Raw genomic sequence first — 15074 nt, 5'->3', positions numbered from 1 at the left:
TGTTGCCTAATTAAGAGATCCCCAAACAGTCCACAAGTTACTACTCATCTAGGAAGCACGAAAAAGCATGCAAATGACAAGAGTACCTATCCTCTATCTTTGTGCTCAGTACTGAGCGCGCACCAAGTGTATTGTAGCTAATGTAATGACAAACCTTTCAAGAGGATGACCGTGGTTTCGAAAGGCGCGCCATTGCGGATTAACGGAAAAAACGAAGAACTCGAAAAGTGACGCTCCACTGCAGTCAAGTAGTTTCTATGCTTTCTGCTTTGTTGAAGGAAGAGCGTTAGCTTAAAATTTGTATTTGATTTGTTCATTATTTATTTTTTCGAATTTACGCGACTTTTTATGGTTAATGGTTTCTGGGGGTTAAAGGTCGCAAAGCTACTCAGGCTATGAGGGAAGCCATAGTGAAGGGCTTCGGAAATTTTGATCACGTGGGGTTCTTTAACGTGCACTGACATCGCACAGTACACGGGGGGCCTATAGAATTTCGCCTCCATCGAAATTCGACCCCCTCGGGTACGCTTCATTTACCTGCTATGTTTGGTACATTATTTCCACGGGGAGCTCTAAATCGTTTTTTTTTTCAACAGCGAAGATTGCCCGTCGGATGTTGGTTTTGATCACCGTGTTCGGATTCCCATTCATAAAATAATAATTAAAGTACATCGTATTCTACACCACTGAAACGTATAACCTGATGTGTCCGCCCGCGTCCTGGTGTTTGTGCATCACTAGTATTTTGTTCGTCTAAGAAGCGAAGCAACTTAGGCCAGTTGGTGACAAGCTGCAGCTTTGTACCATCTGGCAGCTGTCAGCAAGAGGTTGTCGTGATGGGCCCCACGGTAATAAGCGGGCCGAGATCCAGACAAGGGGCCCTTATTAAACCCCTCACCGTGTGCTACAATTACGTGCATCAACGCCTCAACATCCGCAAGACTGATGTTCCTCGCTTTATCCTTCTTCGCGACTCCTGAACAAGGCGATATGGCAGAGGTACCGTCAGCCAACCTAGCAAAAATTGTTGCTCTCAAAAGAAATTAATAAGGTCGGCTCGTTTTATAGTAGTGTCAAACAACAACTGAAGGCTTCAGCTTCTCGAACCAGGATTCGTTTGCGTATTGCCTTTTTTCCACCTAGTACGACTTAATGTGACGGACGGGGCGACTACCTCGACTGCTTCGAGAATGTCTACGCCGACAACGACGACTACGACGCAGAATCTAAGAATGAGCGCATAAGATGTATTCTCTAAAAGAAGAAGAATGGATAAAGAATTTTATTTTCTGCTCATATGAAGCTGGACTATAATTGGCATCTTAAGTTGTTCTCCCGAGGCACAAGTCAAGCATTGCGATTTTTGTTTATTTCACATGCGATGGTGGAACAAACATAACCGGCCTAATGCATGCACATTTACCTTCAAGAACTCGTGCACCACGTCCACTAACAGTTCGTGAAAGAAGTAGGCGAGTAGAAGCACGCGGGTAACAGCCCGAGGACATCATCATCATCATCATCAACAGGACGAAGAGCGCGAGCTTGTGGGCAAGGCAAGAACCAAGCAGCTGGCCGCATAATCCCGGAGTCCTTGGGTAGCATTTCCTGTGTCTGCTCTATCGCACTCATGTCATTTCTCGTTTTGCTTGTCCTAGCGCCGCAGCTAGTGGACGCTAGACAGCGGAAAGAGGAAAGCCAGGCGCGTTCGGCAGCGCTGTCCGGTTCAGGCTCTGCGAAAAGAACGCTACTCGATGACGCAGAACCAGCTCTGCCTGGTGTCCTCAGCCGTCACCTGAGCGACCAAGAAATCTGCTCCTCTTCTAAGCAAGGGCGCAGCAAGTGCTACCGGAGAGCTCCGAACATAAAAGCGCAGGTAAGTTTGTCCATTCTATTATTCCATGGGAGCCGGTGGCACTTCTGAGGTTTTCTGAGGAATCAAATTGTATCTAAAGATCACACGATCTGCGCGGACAGAATAAAAACACGGCAGTGCATGCTATCATGGAGCAACCTAATTTTATAGCAGTAGTCTTAACGTAGACAACGTGAGACATGCGCCAAATATTTATTTGCATAATTCCCTGTGTCAACAAAGGTCAATATGCTTTTCTGCTTTCTAGCTTTCGTGTCAACTATTTCACTGGACTTTCACCAAGCCGAGGCAGCATAGAATCAGATCGCTTGAGTTTAACCTATGTGTCGGATTGATTTTATTCCGGGACACTACTGTTTACTTTTTTTGAAATGCTGTCGTCAGAAACTTAGGATTCTCTGAATAATCCAGCACCTAGTCTTGCAATAAGGCGCTTTATTCAAAGTTAATTTCAACATTGATTCAACATTGATTTTATGGACCAGTCATAAATATAATTGTTCTTGTGAACTTTGTCGATGTGCTGATTATGTTTCTTAAAATGGGATATACCACAGCATGATTGTTTCGTAGGAGAACTTCAAGCCGATGTGCAGTGTCATATTGAGGTCAACGTTTTTCAGGGGACGCCATCAGCGGTTCCCTCGGTGAGGCCTCCCACTCGTGGGCCCGGCTCCAAGGGCGCAACGAATGCGACGCTTACGGTGGTTCACTCCGGCTCCCTGTATTCCCAGTTCCTTGAAGTAGATAAGGACGACAAAGAGTGCACTGCCTCCAAGAGGGCACTGGACGACTGCTTCGGTGGAGCGGCCAGGGTGAGATTCCAGGTAAGGTACGCTTCAGAAGTTTGTGTGCTCAGGGATTGAAGCGAGTGTGAACTTTCCCAACAATTCTGGACAAAAACATTTTTGAGCGGAAAACCGTTTATGTACGCAATTTCTTCATATTATGTACCACTTCTCTATTACGAGCAGTATATCCGCACATCAGCCGTTGGCAGACTGGTATTTTTCGGTTAACGTTTTTGCTATCGTCAAAAGCGTTCTCCATTGGTTTTCTGTGGCAGTCTTAACTGTTTGATGCGATCGATGGAAACACTTTAAAAGAAAGATTTTGTTACATATCAGAAGAATGAACAATTACGTTCATTATTTACATAAGAGTATACAAAAATTTTCCAATGTTCAAGCCCGAGAATGGTAGACATGGAAAGAGAAAAGCTTTCTGAAAGTTGCGTGCATTGGCGCACGCGCGGTGTATTCATTGAAGGTTGGCATCCAAAAATTTGCTGCCTGCGACTTGCGGCCGGCGACCGGCTGTCGCCCGTACTCCACAGCTAGTGTATGTGTTGTATCGAAAAATGGGTGACGGACGAAAGTATATGGTAATTCGTTTGCCCATTTATTTTTTCTTTCAAGACAGAGTATATCGATATGTGAAACACTGACGCTGCCAGAGAGCCCCTTGGTTTAGCAACTGCTTACCTTTTCAGTGATGTTTCGAAAACTATTGGCGCATTGAACGTAGCCTGTCCAGCAGCCCGGCAACAGCAACAGCAGGAACAGCAGAAGTTATTAGTGGCCATATTAATGGCACTAGTAGTAGTGGAAACAAACTTAATATTAATGATAATATAGTCGAGCCTATTTATAACAAACCTGACAGTCATGCGCATTGCGTTCGTTGTATTCGAAGTTCGTAGTAAGTGGACTTGTCATATGAACTCTAAAGATACGGTTCCTCGACAAAAGTGGCGTTCATTTCTTAAACAAGTGCGTTAAGTGCGTATATTCTTGAAAACACGTCTTATCGTGACGCTTTATAATCTTCTCAGCGCACTCATGTTCCCGAGAATCATGCTGCGGCCTTAGGAACACAGTTAAACTAACTGCTGCTGTCGTGTTCAAGGCAGCTGGCTGGAGGTACCTCTCTGTATTAGGTTTCCGGTCGGCGCGAAGTTTTCGCACATCGGGTACAATGCCTTCGTCAAAGCCTGACAGTGTTATAGTGGCGTCCGCACGCAACCCAGGTGCCATCCACCCAGCTTCGCATCAACGGCGCGTGGCCACAAATTCAATGCGACTAATTACTTTGTGTTTTTTTTTTGTTGCGAAAGCAACACTACGCGAGTGGCCGAGCTATTTTTCAGAACTGACGAAAGGCCATACTGCGCATGCATGGGAAGCTGTGACGACACACGGCGCACAGCTGGCGCGCCGCCGCCGTCACTGCGCGGGTGACTCAGAGGTGCCGCCGCCACGCTGGCCAGTTGCGCATGCGCAGTAGCGGTGTATAGCTAGTGTGCCGGGGCGCCGCCGCTGCCGCGCTCTATCCATCGCCTCTCTCTCCTCGTTGCTTTCGCAATCCTCCAGGTTTAACCAGAGCTAAACCACTCCCAATTTTTTTTGACAGCGGAATTTGTCGTTCCGAGGTGCACGCGGCGACGAAGGTAGCGAAGCAAATTCGCGCACATAACTTATAGGCTGGGGTGGAGCGCATATTGTAGGTTCTCTCAGATCATGAATGGTAGCTTACCAATATCCCTGAAGAGAAAAGTATACAACAGCTGTATCCTACCGGTACTCACCTATGGGGCAGAAACGTGGAGGCTAACAAAGTGGGTTCAGCTTAAGTTAAGAACAACGCAGCGAGCTATGGAAAGGAAAATGATAGGTGTAACGTTAAGAGATCGGAAGAGGGCGGAGTGGGTGAGGGAACAAACGCGGGTTAATGACATCTTAGTTGAAATCAAGAGGAAGAAATGGTCTTGGGCAGGGCATGTAATGCGAAGGCAAGATAACCGCTGGTCCTTAAGGGTAACGGAGTGGATTCCAAGAGAAAGCAAACGTAGCAGGGGACGGCAGAAAGTAAGGTGGGCGGATGAGATTAAGAAGTTTGCAGGGATACAGTGGCGGCAACTGACAAAGGACAGGGTTAATTGGAGAGACATGGGAAAGGCCTTTGCCCTGCAGTGGGTGTAGTCAGGCTGATGATGATGATGATGCCTGCGCTCTACGCGCTACCAACGTACGGTAGCAATACAAAAGGTGGAGAGCCGACTCGACAGGGCACGCAAGCCACGTGAACAGCAGAGCCAGTTAGCTCTTTAAACTTGTTTATCTCCGACCGAGCGTGGTGGATTCGCTTTTGACGCTGGGCCTGTCTCGCGGCGACCATCGCGCTGGTAGCTTCGCCAGCCGCTACATGCAGGCAGTATGCCAGCACACATGCAAGCAATGATCGACCTTATAGGCCTTCAGCGCGAGCTTGATTGGTGGTGATCTACAATTTTGCCGTTTTGTTGTTTTTTTGGGTAACCATACACTGTATTTACTCTTCAACGTGTCATTGGGGCTCAGAAACGCTCCCTGTCTCGACGCTTTTAGGAAGCGCGAGCATTTCGACCGAGGAGGCGAGCTCACGGCACCTCCTCGTTCGCTATAACCGAGCGTAATGGTCGCAGTTGTTTGTTATATCTGATACGTGTTGCCACTGCAATAATACATATTTTGACTGTAGCAGTACCCTCATTCGTAATTTTGCGGGCATTCGTTATATCGGAGGCTGTTATAAGTGGGATCAACTGTAGTAGCTGTCAGGAGAGAAGTAATGACAGCATTAGCATTGAGGGTTAGAGAAATAATACTTTAATAATAGTTAACTCATAATACATCTATGTCGAAACCATTGCTGCATGATGAGATTGCCCTTCTGAGCTATAATAGCGGCATGCTGACCCGTTGTGTTAGAAGCCAATAACAATATTAAAACTTTCTTGGGCGAGTTGGTTCATGTCTCCTGTACAAGGAATGTACAAAGCGCGTTATTTCAATCTGGGGGAGTTACTACAGATATTTAAGGCCCTTAGACATCGCAGTGAACACCTTTACGATCTCAGGGAACCAAGCCTTCGAGGGAGCATCTAATATGATGAGGTAGTCGTCCACGTACCTTAGAATTTAGAGTGTTGCCTTTCCTGTCAGGTTTTCTTTGATGCGGTTGTCCATGGCAGAAAGGTATATGTCGCAGAGCGCAGGAGATACTGCAGACCGTATGAAAATGCCGTCTTTCTGCACGAAATATTTTCCTTCGAAGGACATCGCTGTCGATTTTAGGTAGAATTCAATCAAGGTGATAAAGTTGTCAACGCTGATCCCGGATGAATTCTGGAAGCTTATCTCGTCTGTGCCGGCAATCTTGTCTCGGACAAACTAGAGAAGGTTTCCACGTGGAATCGAGTAATCTATAACTTCGACGTCTATAGAAAACGCTGAAGTGGCAGATTCGAGAGCATGATCGACAGTGATTGCTTGTTTAGAACTTTTTACATGAAAGGATCTTCGAGGAGCAGGCGCTAGATTTGTAGCTGCAAATAATTGCTGACAGTGGCTTGCCAGGTGCCTCTTTCTGAAACAATCGTGTTTACGGGAATTCTGGTTTGTGCGTCTTGACTGAGCAAATTGGACAAGGAAAGGTTGCTTTTTCATTTCTGCACACTTAACTGCTCTTTTAATGAGAATGAGGATTAGTAACAAAAAAAAAATATTGGGGCATTCTTAAGCACGTTCTTGAAGGAGAAAACGCGATAGAGTTTGGAAAATGCCCCACTTCCAAATATTTCTAAGGACCCCCAACTTTTGAAGTAGTTCCACCCCAGAAAGAAGACTGTAGTGGATTACTGGGTGATAAATGCGTATGAGTTGAGGCTAGTGGGTGCATTAAGGTAGAAAAGTGGCGGGACTAGGAATAATTGCATATCATAAACTAATTGAAGGTACTCGAGCATGCTGGTCCTCAGATATTCAAATATAGTGGTGCTGACGACGTCATGATCCTCTGAACGAGCAAAAACAATTTACGGTGAGACCGAGTGTCTTACCAGACGACAACATAAGCGCTATAGCATTAAAATGATTGTTCTGGTCGACGAGCACGAAAAAGATCACTATTGTAGTCACGTTGGCTGTACTTGCCTGCGGCCCCTCATCAGTGTTCTTGCGTTGAGTGACTGTGCAGACAATCTTCTCGCTTAGCCGTTTGGAACGTACAGAGTTGGTGAAAAATTTCCAGGCCCCAGGATCTCCTTCCGAACAGTATAGTCAGACGGCTAGGACGTCTCCGAAGCTCATATTTTACGTAGAAGGCAGAAAAACCATCGTTATAGCCTCTGAGAACCTTGATATCTTTATCAGCATCTTACGTTGTAGGATATACCGCAGAAAAACAACCTGTGGCTTTGGAAGTTTTTAGCAACCCTGTACGTCTTTGCAGGCAAGAACACTACACTGTAGACATACCTCAAATTGGTTTTTATAGCTCACGCTGCGCATGCCCCTGGCTGCAAACTATGTTCCCTACCCCTTTTATGCACATAATTTTGCTTTGCCTTTCATGGAACAGACGACTTGGGCAATAATTTATAGCATGTAAAGAACCACGGGGAGCGAGTCCAAGAAAATAATTATTTTGATTGGCAGCTGCACAATACGGAGTTTCGCGTTGTTCGCTTTACCTTCACGTTCCCAAGCCATTTTCAGATGCTGCGTTCGTCTGCTTGGTTATCTTTGGAATTAAGATAATTGTAGTTATACAATGTCCTGCTGTAATGTTAGTAATCACTTGTACTTCACATTGGTCGTCAACGTCTGAAGGCGCATGAACAGGTTTCATTTTATTTGTGTTTTAATATGTTATGAAGCTAGAATGAACTTATGCCAAAAGAAATGGCAACAGAAAGGTGAAAGCTCGGGTAGTTACCTGACAAAAGTGTATCTCCGGCTCCTCCTCAGCAACGCAAAGCATTAATGGCTCAATCCTTGACTTGTTGTATATCTCCTGCTCCTCCTAAGCAACGCAAAGCATTTATGGCTCAATTCTTGACTTGTTTAAAATAGTCTCCACGTCTGATCACATCGGCGTGGTAAATTTCTCTGTAGCTGAAAAAAACTGAGCCCCATAAACGCCTGCAGTTACGTTGGTCACAACTTCGTCAAGTGATCGTTGTAAAGTAAAGGCGTCAAAAACCACACGCATACAAAGACAAGAGAACGGTATAGAGCGCCACTAACTAGTGTATTTTTCAGAACCCGCATCGTTAAGTTTGGTCGTCAAGAGATCGTTTGAAGTGTGATTTTTTTGTAGTTTTTTTGCAGGAACTGTTGTGAAGTAATTATACGATGGTGTTGGCATTGAATAATTGTTATGGGCTTAGAATAGTTTCTACAAAAGCTATCCGTGTAGAATACGCACTGACTGCGCCTTGCAGTGCTCTCCCCGAGCAGATGTGAAACGAAAGCTTAAACTGGCACTGAGCCGGCACTCTCTTTTGGTTTCAGATAAACGTCAACAAGCCGGGTATTTCCTTGTTCGCTGGTGACGTGTACGGCGGTCATATCTGGTTCCGGATCAAGGGGGAGCCAGTCGTCGTGGACATGCTGAACCACCTGGGCTTTGACGTCATTGTGAGCATGAAAATCAGTCTCGAGCGTACGCTCGTCTCACGGTCAAAAAAAAGTGTGTGTGTGTGTGTGTGTGTGTGTGTGTGGGGGGGGGGGGGGCATATAAGCATTGCCTTAACTATATGAATCGAAAGCATTGTGGGCTCATTCCCATATATGCAGAAGGTCATTAACCCCTTTACATTCATAACATCCCTGGGAGTCCTCATACCCCTCCTGGCGCAGTGGTGCAGCTTTGCGTCCCAGGGTGCTGTTCCGGAGCGACCAATAATTATTTTACTGCCACCTGCCCCGATGGGCAGTTTGCTCACCATACCTGGTTGTGATGACTTCTCAAGGTCACGTGACCCAGGTGGCCCACTTCCTTTGAAGGTTGCTCTCTTGGGAACACCTGCCAGAATTATGCCCGTGAATTTTCGCATACAACGTGACGCCGACAACGCCGATGCCGGATTTTCTGGAGACCGGGGCCTTTAACGCTACCGTGTTAAAAAGCCTAACCTACACTAAAGGCGGGAGAAAGCAAGGAACGGCTTTTCTCCAGTTCTATTGCTGGCACCTTCGCTGAAGATGGTGGGTGAATTCGGGCTGAAATACTTCCGCTTACCAGGTACTGAATACCATAGCAAGAATGATTAGCCTAAAATATAGGTTTCTTTTATGCCCTCCAATATAGGTTCCTTTTTATGTCGTTCTCATGAAATGGATGAACCAGACCCTTGCGGCCCGTCCATGCGCTGTTGCAAATCTGATCGGTAGCCAACATTCTCAAATCGTAACACTTGGGCAGGGATCAAAGGCAATATACTAAACCAGTAGACGGACAATGTCCCCACTCCTTTGTGGTAGCCCTTTTTATTACCGAGAATCGTAGTCGTGGTAAATGTTTCAGTGGCCTGGTGGTGTCTATCGGCTGCAAAAATCTCCATGATGCGTGAGTGGTAATCGAGGCCTAGAGGTCTGTCATTGGCCGTCTGGACATCAAAATTCTGGCGGTGAACCTGGGACTCAAGTTCTAAAATCGATAGCAGTTAAGTGAAGTCGAAGAGGAGAAACATGGCAATAATGAACCTGGGAGACTTTTCGCGCGTCCTAGAGTTTTTGCTCAAAATAATATGGGGTTTGAGACATCTTGTATATCCTTGTACAACAGCACTTATTGTGTGTCCTCATTGTGTCCTGTTCTTGCGCTGTTCCAGATATCTTGGTCCCCGATTGCAAGCTCGACGCATAGAAGTGCACTAGCTCAAGGCAACACGTGCGAACGATACTTGCAGGGCACTTAACGTGTCCAATTCGCGCTACTCCCTATCCCTTTCCCCGTTCCTCTTCTCCCCCTCTCGCCTACTTCTCCGTTCTCCTCCTCATCCTCTTGAGACTGCATGAACCACCGTCATTGAATCCACAGAAATTGGCATAAACAGCTACGCTGCAGAAGCAGAGGCGACTAAGAAATATAATCAGTAGTCGCTTTAGTTTAGTTCACGCAGCCAGGCCTCTTCATATTCGTGTGGACGCCCCTTCCGGCTGTCGCCATGTATTTTCGGCACTGATTGTTTCAAACATCCAAAGATCTGTTGTCAATGGGCAATACTGCTGGGAAACTAAATACAGTGAAGCTTGCAGTCGTGCTCGATGTGTTCAGTACGGTTAACCCGTATGTGTGTCGAAACGAAAAGGCATATAAGCCCGTCCAGGCATATGCTCTCGGGGTGCTGGCGTGGGTGACAAATTCGTCCTCACTGGCACTTATCATTTTGCCTTGTCTCACCGCACTGTCACGACAGAGTAACACGTAACACTTCTTCCTCCGCTCTCGGCTTACGTCTCCCTCCTTTACTTTCCTCCGGATGCTCCTGCGGTGGCACCTTCATCTGACCCCTTTAAACCAGGGATGGGAGCTTGAAAACCGCGCTGGCAAGTGCGAATCTCCATTGACCCTACAGTTCTCGGAAACAGCACCCTGACGAACATTAGAAGAACACACTTGACGAAGCCATTCTCAACATCTATTCCGACGACGCAAAAGAGTTACACGCCGTACTAATAAAAATTACTCCCGAACGCTCCGACACAATCATACCAACACGTAGTAGCAGCGATGAGTCTAGAGCAGCCTACCTTTATGTAAGGCGCAGACAAGCGCCAGCTAGCTATGAAGAACACTCGTAATATTCGCTCGTAACTGCCCGATGGGATTACTTTGACGGATGCATTTGAATCAATAAAGCGCATGCCGTTTATGGGAATATCAGACGGGCTTCCTAGAAAGCTGTAGCGTTTTAGCTGTTAAGGGTGAGTTTCTAGGTACTATGACATTAGGAGAATTGAAACAGTTGAAAGAGGAAAGGGAGACAGTAAAATTGGAGAGGGCACTTAGCTCTGCCTTAAGGGTGTGACGCGATAGGTTTAATAGGCTAATTATTGTTCATATATGCGGAATTACCCGTCCCCGAATTTACATTCATAGAACCCTGGCAGTCGTCATATCCCTCACGGCTCCGTGGTGCAGCAGCTAAGCGACCTCCCTGCGCTGGCAGGTGCTGCCCTGGGTGCGGTTTTCGTGACCCCGGTTGCTCCTCCTGGGCAACTTCTCGCGACTAGTCACTAATTTAACTACTACCTACCATGGTGGTCAGTTTGCTCGCAATCCGGGGGGCAGGTAGTGAGGACGCCACAAGGTAACCTGACCCAGGTTGCTCACTTGGTTGCTGCTGGGGGGATATTTTGCTCACAAGGCTGTCGACGCCGCCGATGCCGGATTTCCTGCACAACGGCAGCTTTAACACTATCGCATTAGAAGTAGAGGCGTCTCGCATGACTTCGTGGTAACGTGTGACGCTGTCTTTGAACCCTTGCCTGTCAAGCTGCTTTACATTCATAGATTGATAAGCGGCCGTGCTTAAGAGTGCATTTCTCACTGTAGCGTGCGGACGGTAGCCTGCTGATGAGGTAAAGTTAAGAAACACCCCGTATTTCTCTTCACACGTCTTCTGTAGATCCATAATCAGAGTTTCTAAGCGGTGACTGACATGGCCGATATACACCATTCGCGTTTTATCTGAGGTTCGCATTACTCGTTGGATAGACATGTGGTAACGTTTTAAGCCCACGAAATGCCGAAAAGATTCCTGATTTATTTCTAGGCACTTATTATTGAACTTGTGAAGGCATCGATACGGCTTGTAGGCGCAGTGGCAACAGAAACCATATTTCTCAAAACATATAGAATAAGCTTACGTTTTGCAGAAGTGATTAGGCCTGAAAGAAGAGTAAAAGAGATCACATAGATTTCGATTTTGACTGCTTTATAATACGTAGCCAAATTATTGTCAACAATAATTTTCTCATATACCGCGCCAAAGAAAACTCAACTTTCAGAAAGTAGGCAGGAGAGGTGGACCGGTGGTGTTGTCTTATTTGTTCGTTTCTCATTTTGATTTGAGCTGTTTCTGGGAGCATGTGCTTGTACGAAGATGCATAAACTGAAGGATTTATTAAAGGGTCTTTCTTAAGTCGCTAGGAAATAGGGAACGCACGCCTCACCCTTTGGTGCTTTCTTCAGAACATGAATAAAGATCACTGCCGCGTGTCGCTTGTAGATGCAATTTCAATTTAACAAGCCTCAATCGCATAGCCTTTTTATGCATAAAAAAAAGAATAGAACATTGTCGTACAATTACCAACCACTGACTTCATTTTATTTTGCATTGTTATTCAGCCATGATCCGTACATTGTACTAAAAAAAAATGTGAAAGAATAAAAAGGATTATTCAAACAGCGGCTAATATAAAAATATGAAGGTTGCAGCCCTCCTGAATGCCAGCATCATTGGTGCTCTAAAACATCCTAATAGCATAAAACGTAGATAAAAAGAACACACTCCTCAGAGAAAGCCTTAGAATTAGGGGCGCAGGAATATTTGAAATTTTAGAATATTGAATCAAATATTCTCCTTTTTGTTTCGCTAAATGCTTGAAATAGCACATGTACAAAACTACTCGAGAAAACAGTATACGCTCACAAGTTTTCTGCGAACTTTGGAATAATTAGAACGAATTGAGAGCAGGCACGCCGCAGCTCTCTTCAAAGATTGTTTCAAAAAAGAGGGCGCTTGTCTTCCGAGTCCTAATAAGATGCTATTGCGGCCTGACTGGGCGGGAAGGAGGATCTGTGCTGTGACGTCGTTATTTTTTTGCACTCACTTGATAGCTATCGCACACAATATTTAAAGGTGGGGCGACGGGGGAAGCTACAGCGAGGTTCTGCGAGCTCTTCCTTTATGCCAGGTCTCATAAGCTATAGATTACATCTCTCCTCGCGCTTTTGAGCTGAAACATGGTTCTGGTTTCTGGGCTGTCGTCACCAGTAACAAAAGGTGTTTTTTTTATGCGTAGGACATGACGGTAATAATTAACTATGCTTACTCCGTCTTGCTCGCCCCATAATCGAGAGAAGAGTGGCATCCAACAGCTGCTGCTTTAACTCAATCAGCTATGCAGTCGCCGCTTGCGCTGCATTTGACTTGAATATTGGTTTAGTACGAATATTCGCCCAAGTAGAGAATAATCATGCAAATATTCTATTTTTAACAGATTTGGCTATTTCACTATTCCATTCATGTTCTATGAGGTCGCAAACCCAAACTACTCATACTGAATTCGATTTCGATTAAGTACTATTGGCGGACGCCAACCAGCAGTCAATGGTATCGACCTATCGTCAAGGTATCGTGGTCTGCTACCTTGTACTTGATAACGGCCGCGGCAAGACATTGATTGCGACGCCCTAATATGTCCATTCAATTGCTTGCAATGTCTGCTTTAAGCGTCATTTCTGCAGAATGTAACAACCGTTCGCGGCCTTTTTTGCAGACGCTGGGTATACGGGAGTTCTACGATGGTCCGCGTGGACTGGTGCCCCTTTTCACTCATCTCAACAAGAGTACGCAGATTGTGGTCTGCAACGTTGACTTCAAACGAGACCCGACACTGGAAAAGCTGCCAAACTTGCCGACACGCTCTACAATACTCACGGTGGACGACCTCAAAGTCGGCATCGTCGGCTACATCGATGATCAAGTGCTTACGCTAGCCCAGCCTGGACGTGAGCACGTCGCACTCATGCGAAATTAGTATCCTTATGTCTATTTTCAGTAATACTTTACTTTAGGGGTGTTATGTAAAAGTTGCGGTTGCATATATGTCAGTACAAGGTGTGGATTTCTATCTTTAGTCGTGATGGATTCTCGGTGCAAAGTGACAAGGAGACAACACACCGCCATAGGTGACGTACCATAAGTTCCTTTACTTCACATCAAGGATGGATATCATACATGCTGAGTACATAGGCTGCTGCCTGCTGCCTGGTGCATGAGGCAGGAGGTCACAAAGCCAGCTCTACATTTGCCCTGCTAGAGAAATCCGATAGGCATTAGACATGACACACATAAGTACGAGAGTCCTGGCACCCCCACTATACATCCACTACGTGCCTTATATTAGCGGTCATAACGGCGGGACCTACACTATTCGTAGCTCGAACGTGTCTCAAGGAGTCATGTTTAGTGCTCGTACCGGAAAAACAGGTATTTTACGCAGCTAGAACAGCTCGCATTTAGCGCTCATACCAGAAAGACTGGAGCCGTTCTTGATCGGCGTAGCATTGCAGTTTCATATCGCTGACCGACGAAGAACTTGCGACTCTTAAGGGAAAACAAAATGTTAGTTTTCGTCAGCAACATGAAAAATATCCTTTGTCACCAACATGAAAGATATGCTGGAGGATGTCTGAAACACAGCGGTCACTAACAAATATGCACGCTTCGCTTCATAGCAGGCGACACAATGGGCGAAGTAGCTGTGGCGCACTATCTTTCGAGACAGGCCTAGTGGAAGCAGCATTCAAAATATTTTCAAACCTGGAAAATAAATATCTAGCAAAAGATAAAGTGATGCTGTTTGGAAGAAAAGCAAAGGAACACAGAACCTATATTACACAAGTACATTCGTTTTCTACGCTATGCTCTCATTCGTATAACGCTTCCTTTGGCGATTACGCCTGTAAATGATTAGTCGGAAATGTATTCGATTAGGTCACAAAGCTAGACTATGCATACCGAGTTCGGTTTCGAAAAAGGACAATTCGCGCACCCTACCTGCAGTCAGTGGTGTCGGCCATTTTGTAGCATGTCGTGGTCTGCCATTTTGCACACGTTAGCGGTGTTGGCAGGCCGTAGCATTCTAATAGGTCCATGAAATTGTTAGCAGCGTCTGCTTTAAGCGCCATTTGCCGCTGGGTGCTGTGGCTTTAGCAGGCTCTACCAATAGTTAGTCGGCCATTGTGCAGATGCTGTGCATCTAATTGACGCATTGTGCCACGAATTGATGATCCAGATAGCTGTTGGCGTAAAGACAACGCGTGCGTTCTCAGAGCATCAAGAAACAGCTAGTACTAATAAATTACGATATTCGGAGATGTTTATTACCAAAACTGAGGCCACTGAAGGTGGAGGACGTGACTGACAGCTACTGACAGTCCGCAAGAAGATTCAGCGCACCTATAGTATCCACAGCTATCCACGACTATAATTTATACACGTCGTATAAATAACAAAATTGTTAAAAAGTGCAGTAACACCAGACAAAGGAAAAAAAATCCTTAAGGCCTAGTGATATCCGTGGTTCAGTTTTAAAGGCGGTCATCGAAGCCTCCTTAGCTCCGCGGTTGGAATCGTGAC

The 15074-nt window shown here is 45.8% G+C and overlaps 1 protein-coding gene across 1 annotated transcript in view; it reads left to right on the top strand.

The window, feature by feature from the left end:
- Window positions 1–1630: 1630 nt before the first annotated feature.
- Window positions 1631–15074, top strand: part of LOC149371590 (protein 5NUC-like) — a 35795-nt gene continuing 22351 nt past the window's right edge. The window contains exons 1-4 of the mRNA XM_089580615.1: window positions 1631–1876; window positions 2500–2691; window positions 8212–8337; window positions 13210–13441. Of these exons, the coding sequence (XP_089436741.1) occupies window positions 1631–1876; window positions 2500–2691; window positions 8212–8337; window positions 13210–13441 (796 nt within the window). The remainder of the gene's footprint in view (window positions 1877–2499; window positions 2692–8211; window positions 8338–13209; window positions 13442–15074) is intronic.

The sequence above is a fragment of the Amblyomma mixtum genome, chromosome 1, assembly GCF_055824585.1.
Source record: "Amblyomma mixtum isolate Tamu chromosome 1, ASM5582458v1, whole genome shotgun sequence".
Classification (NCBI taxonomy): domain Eukaryota; kingdom Metazoa; phylum Arthropoda; class Arachnida; order Ixodida; family Ixodidae; genus Amblyomma; species Amblyomma mixtum.
This window is presented reverse-complemented; position numbering and strand designations above follow the sequence as displayed.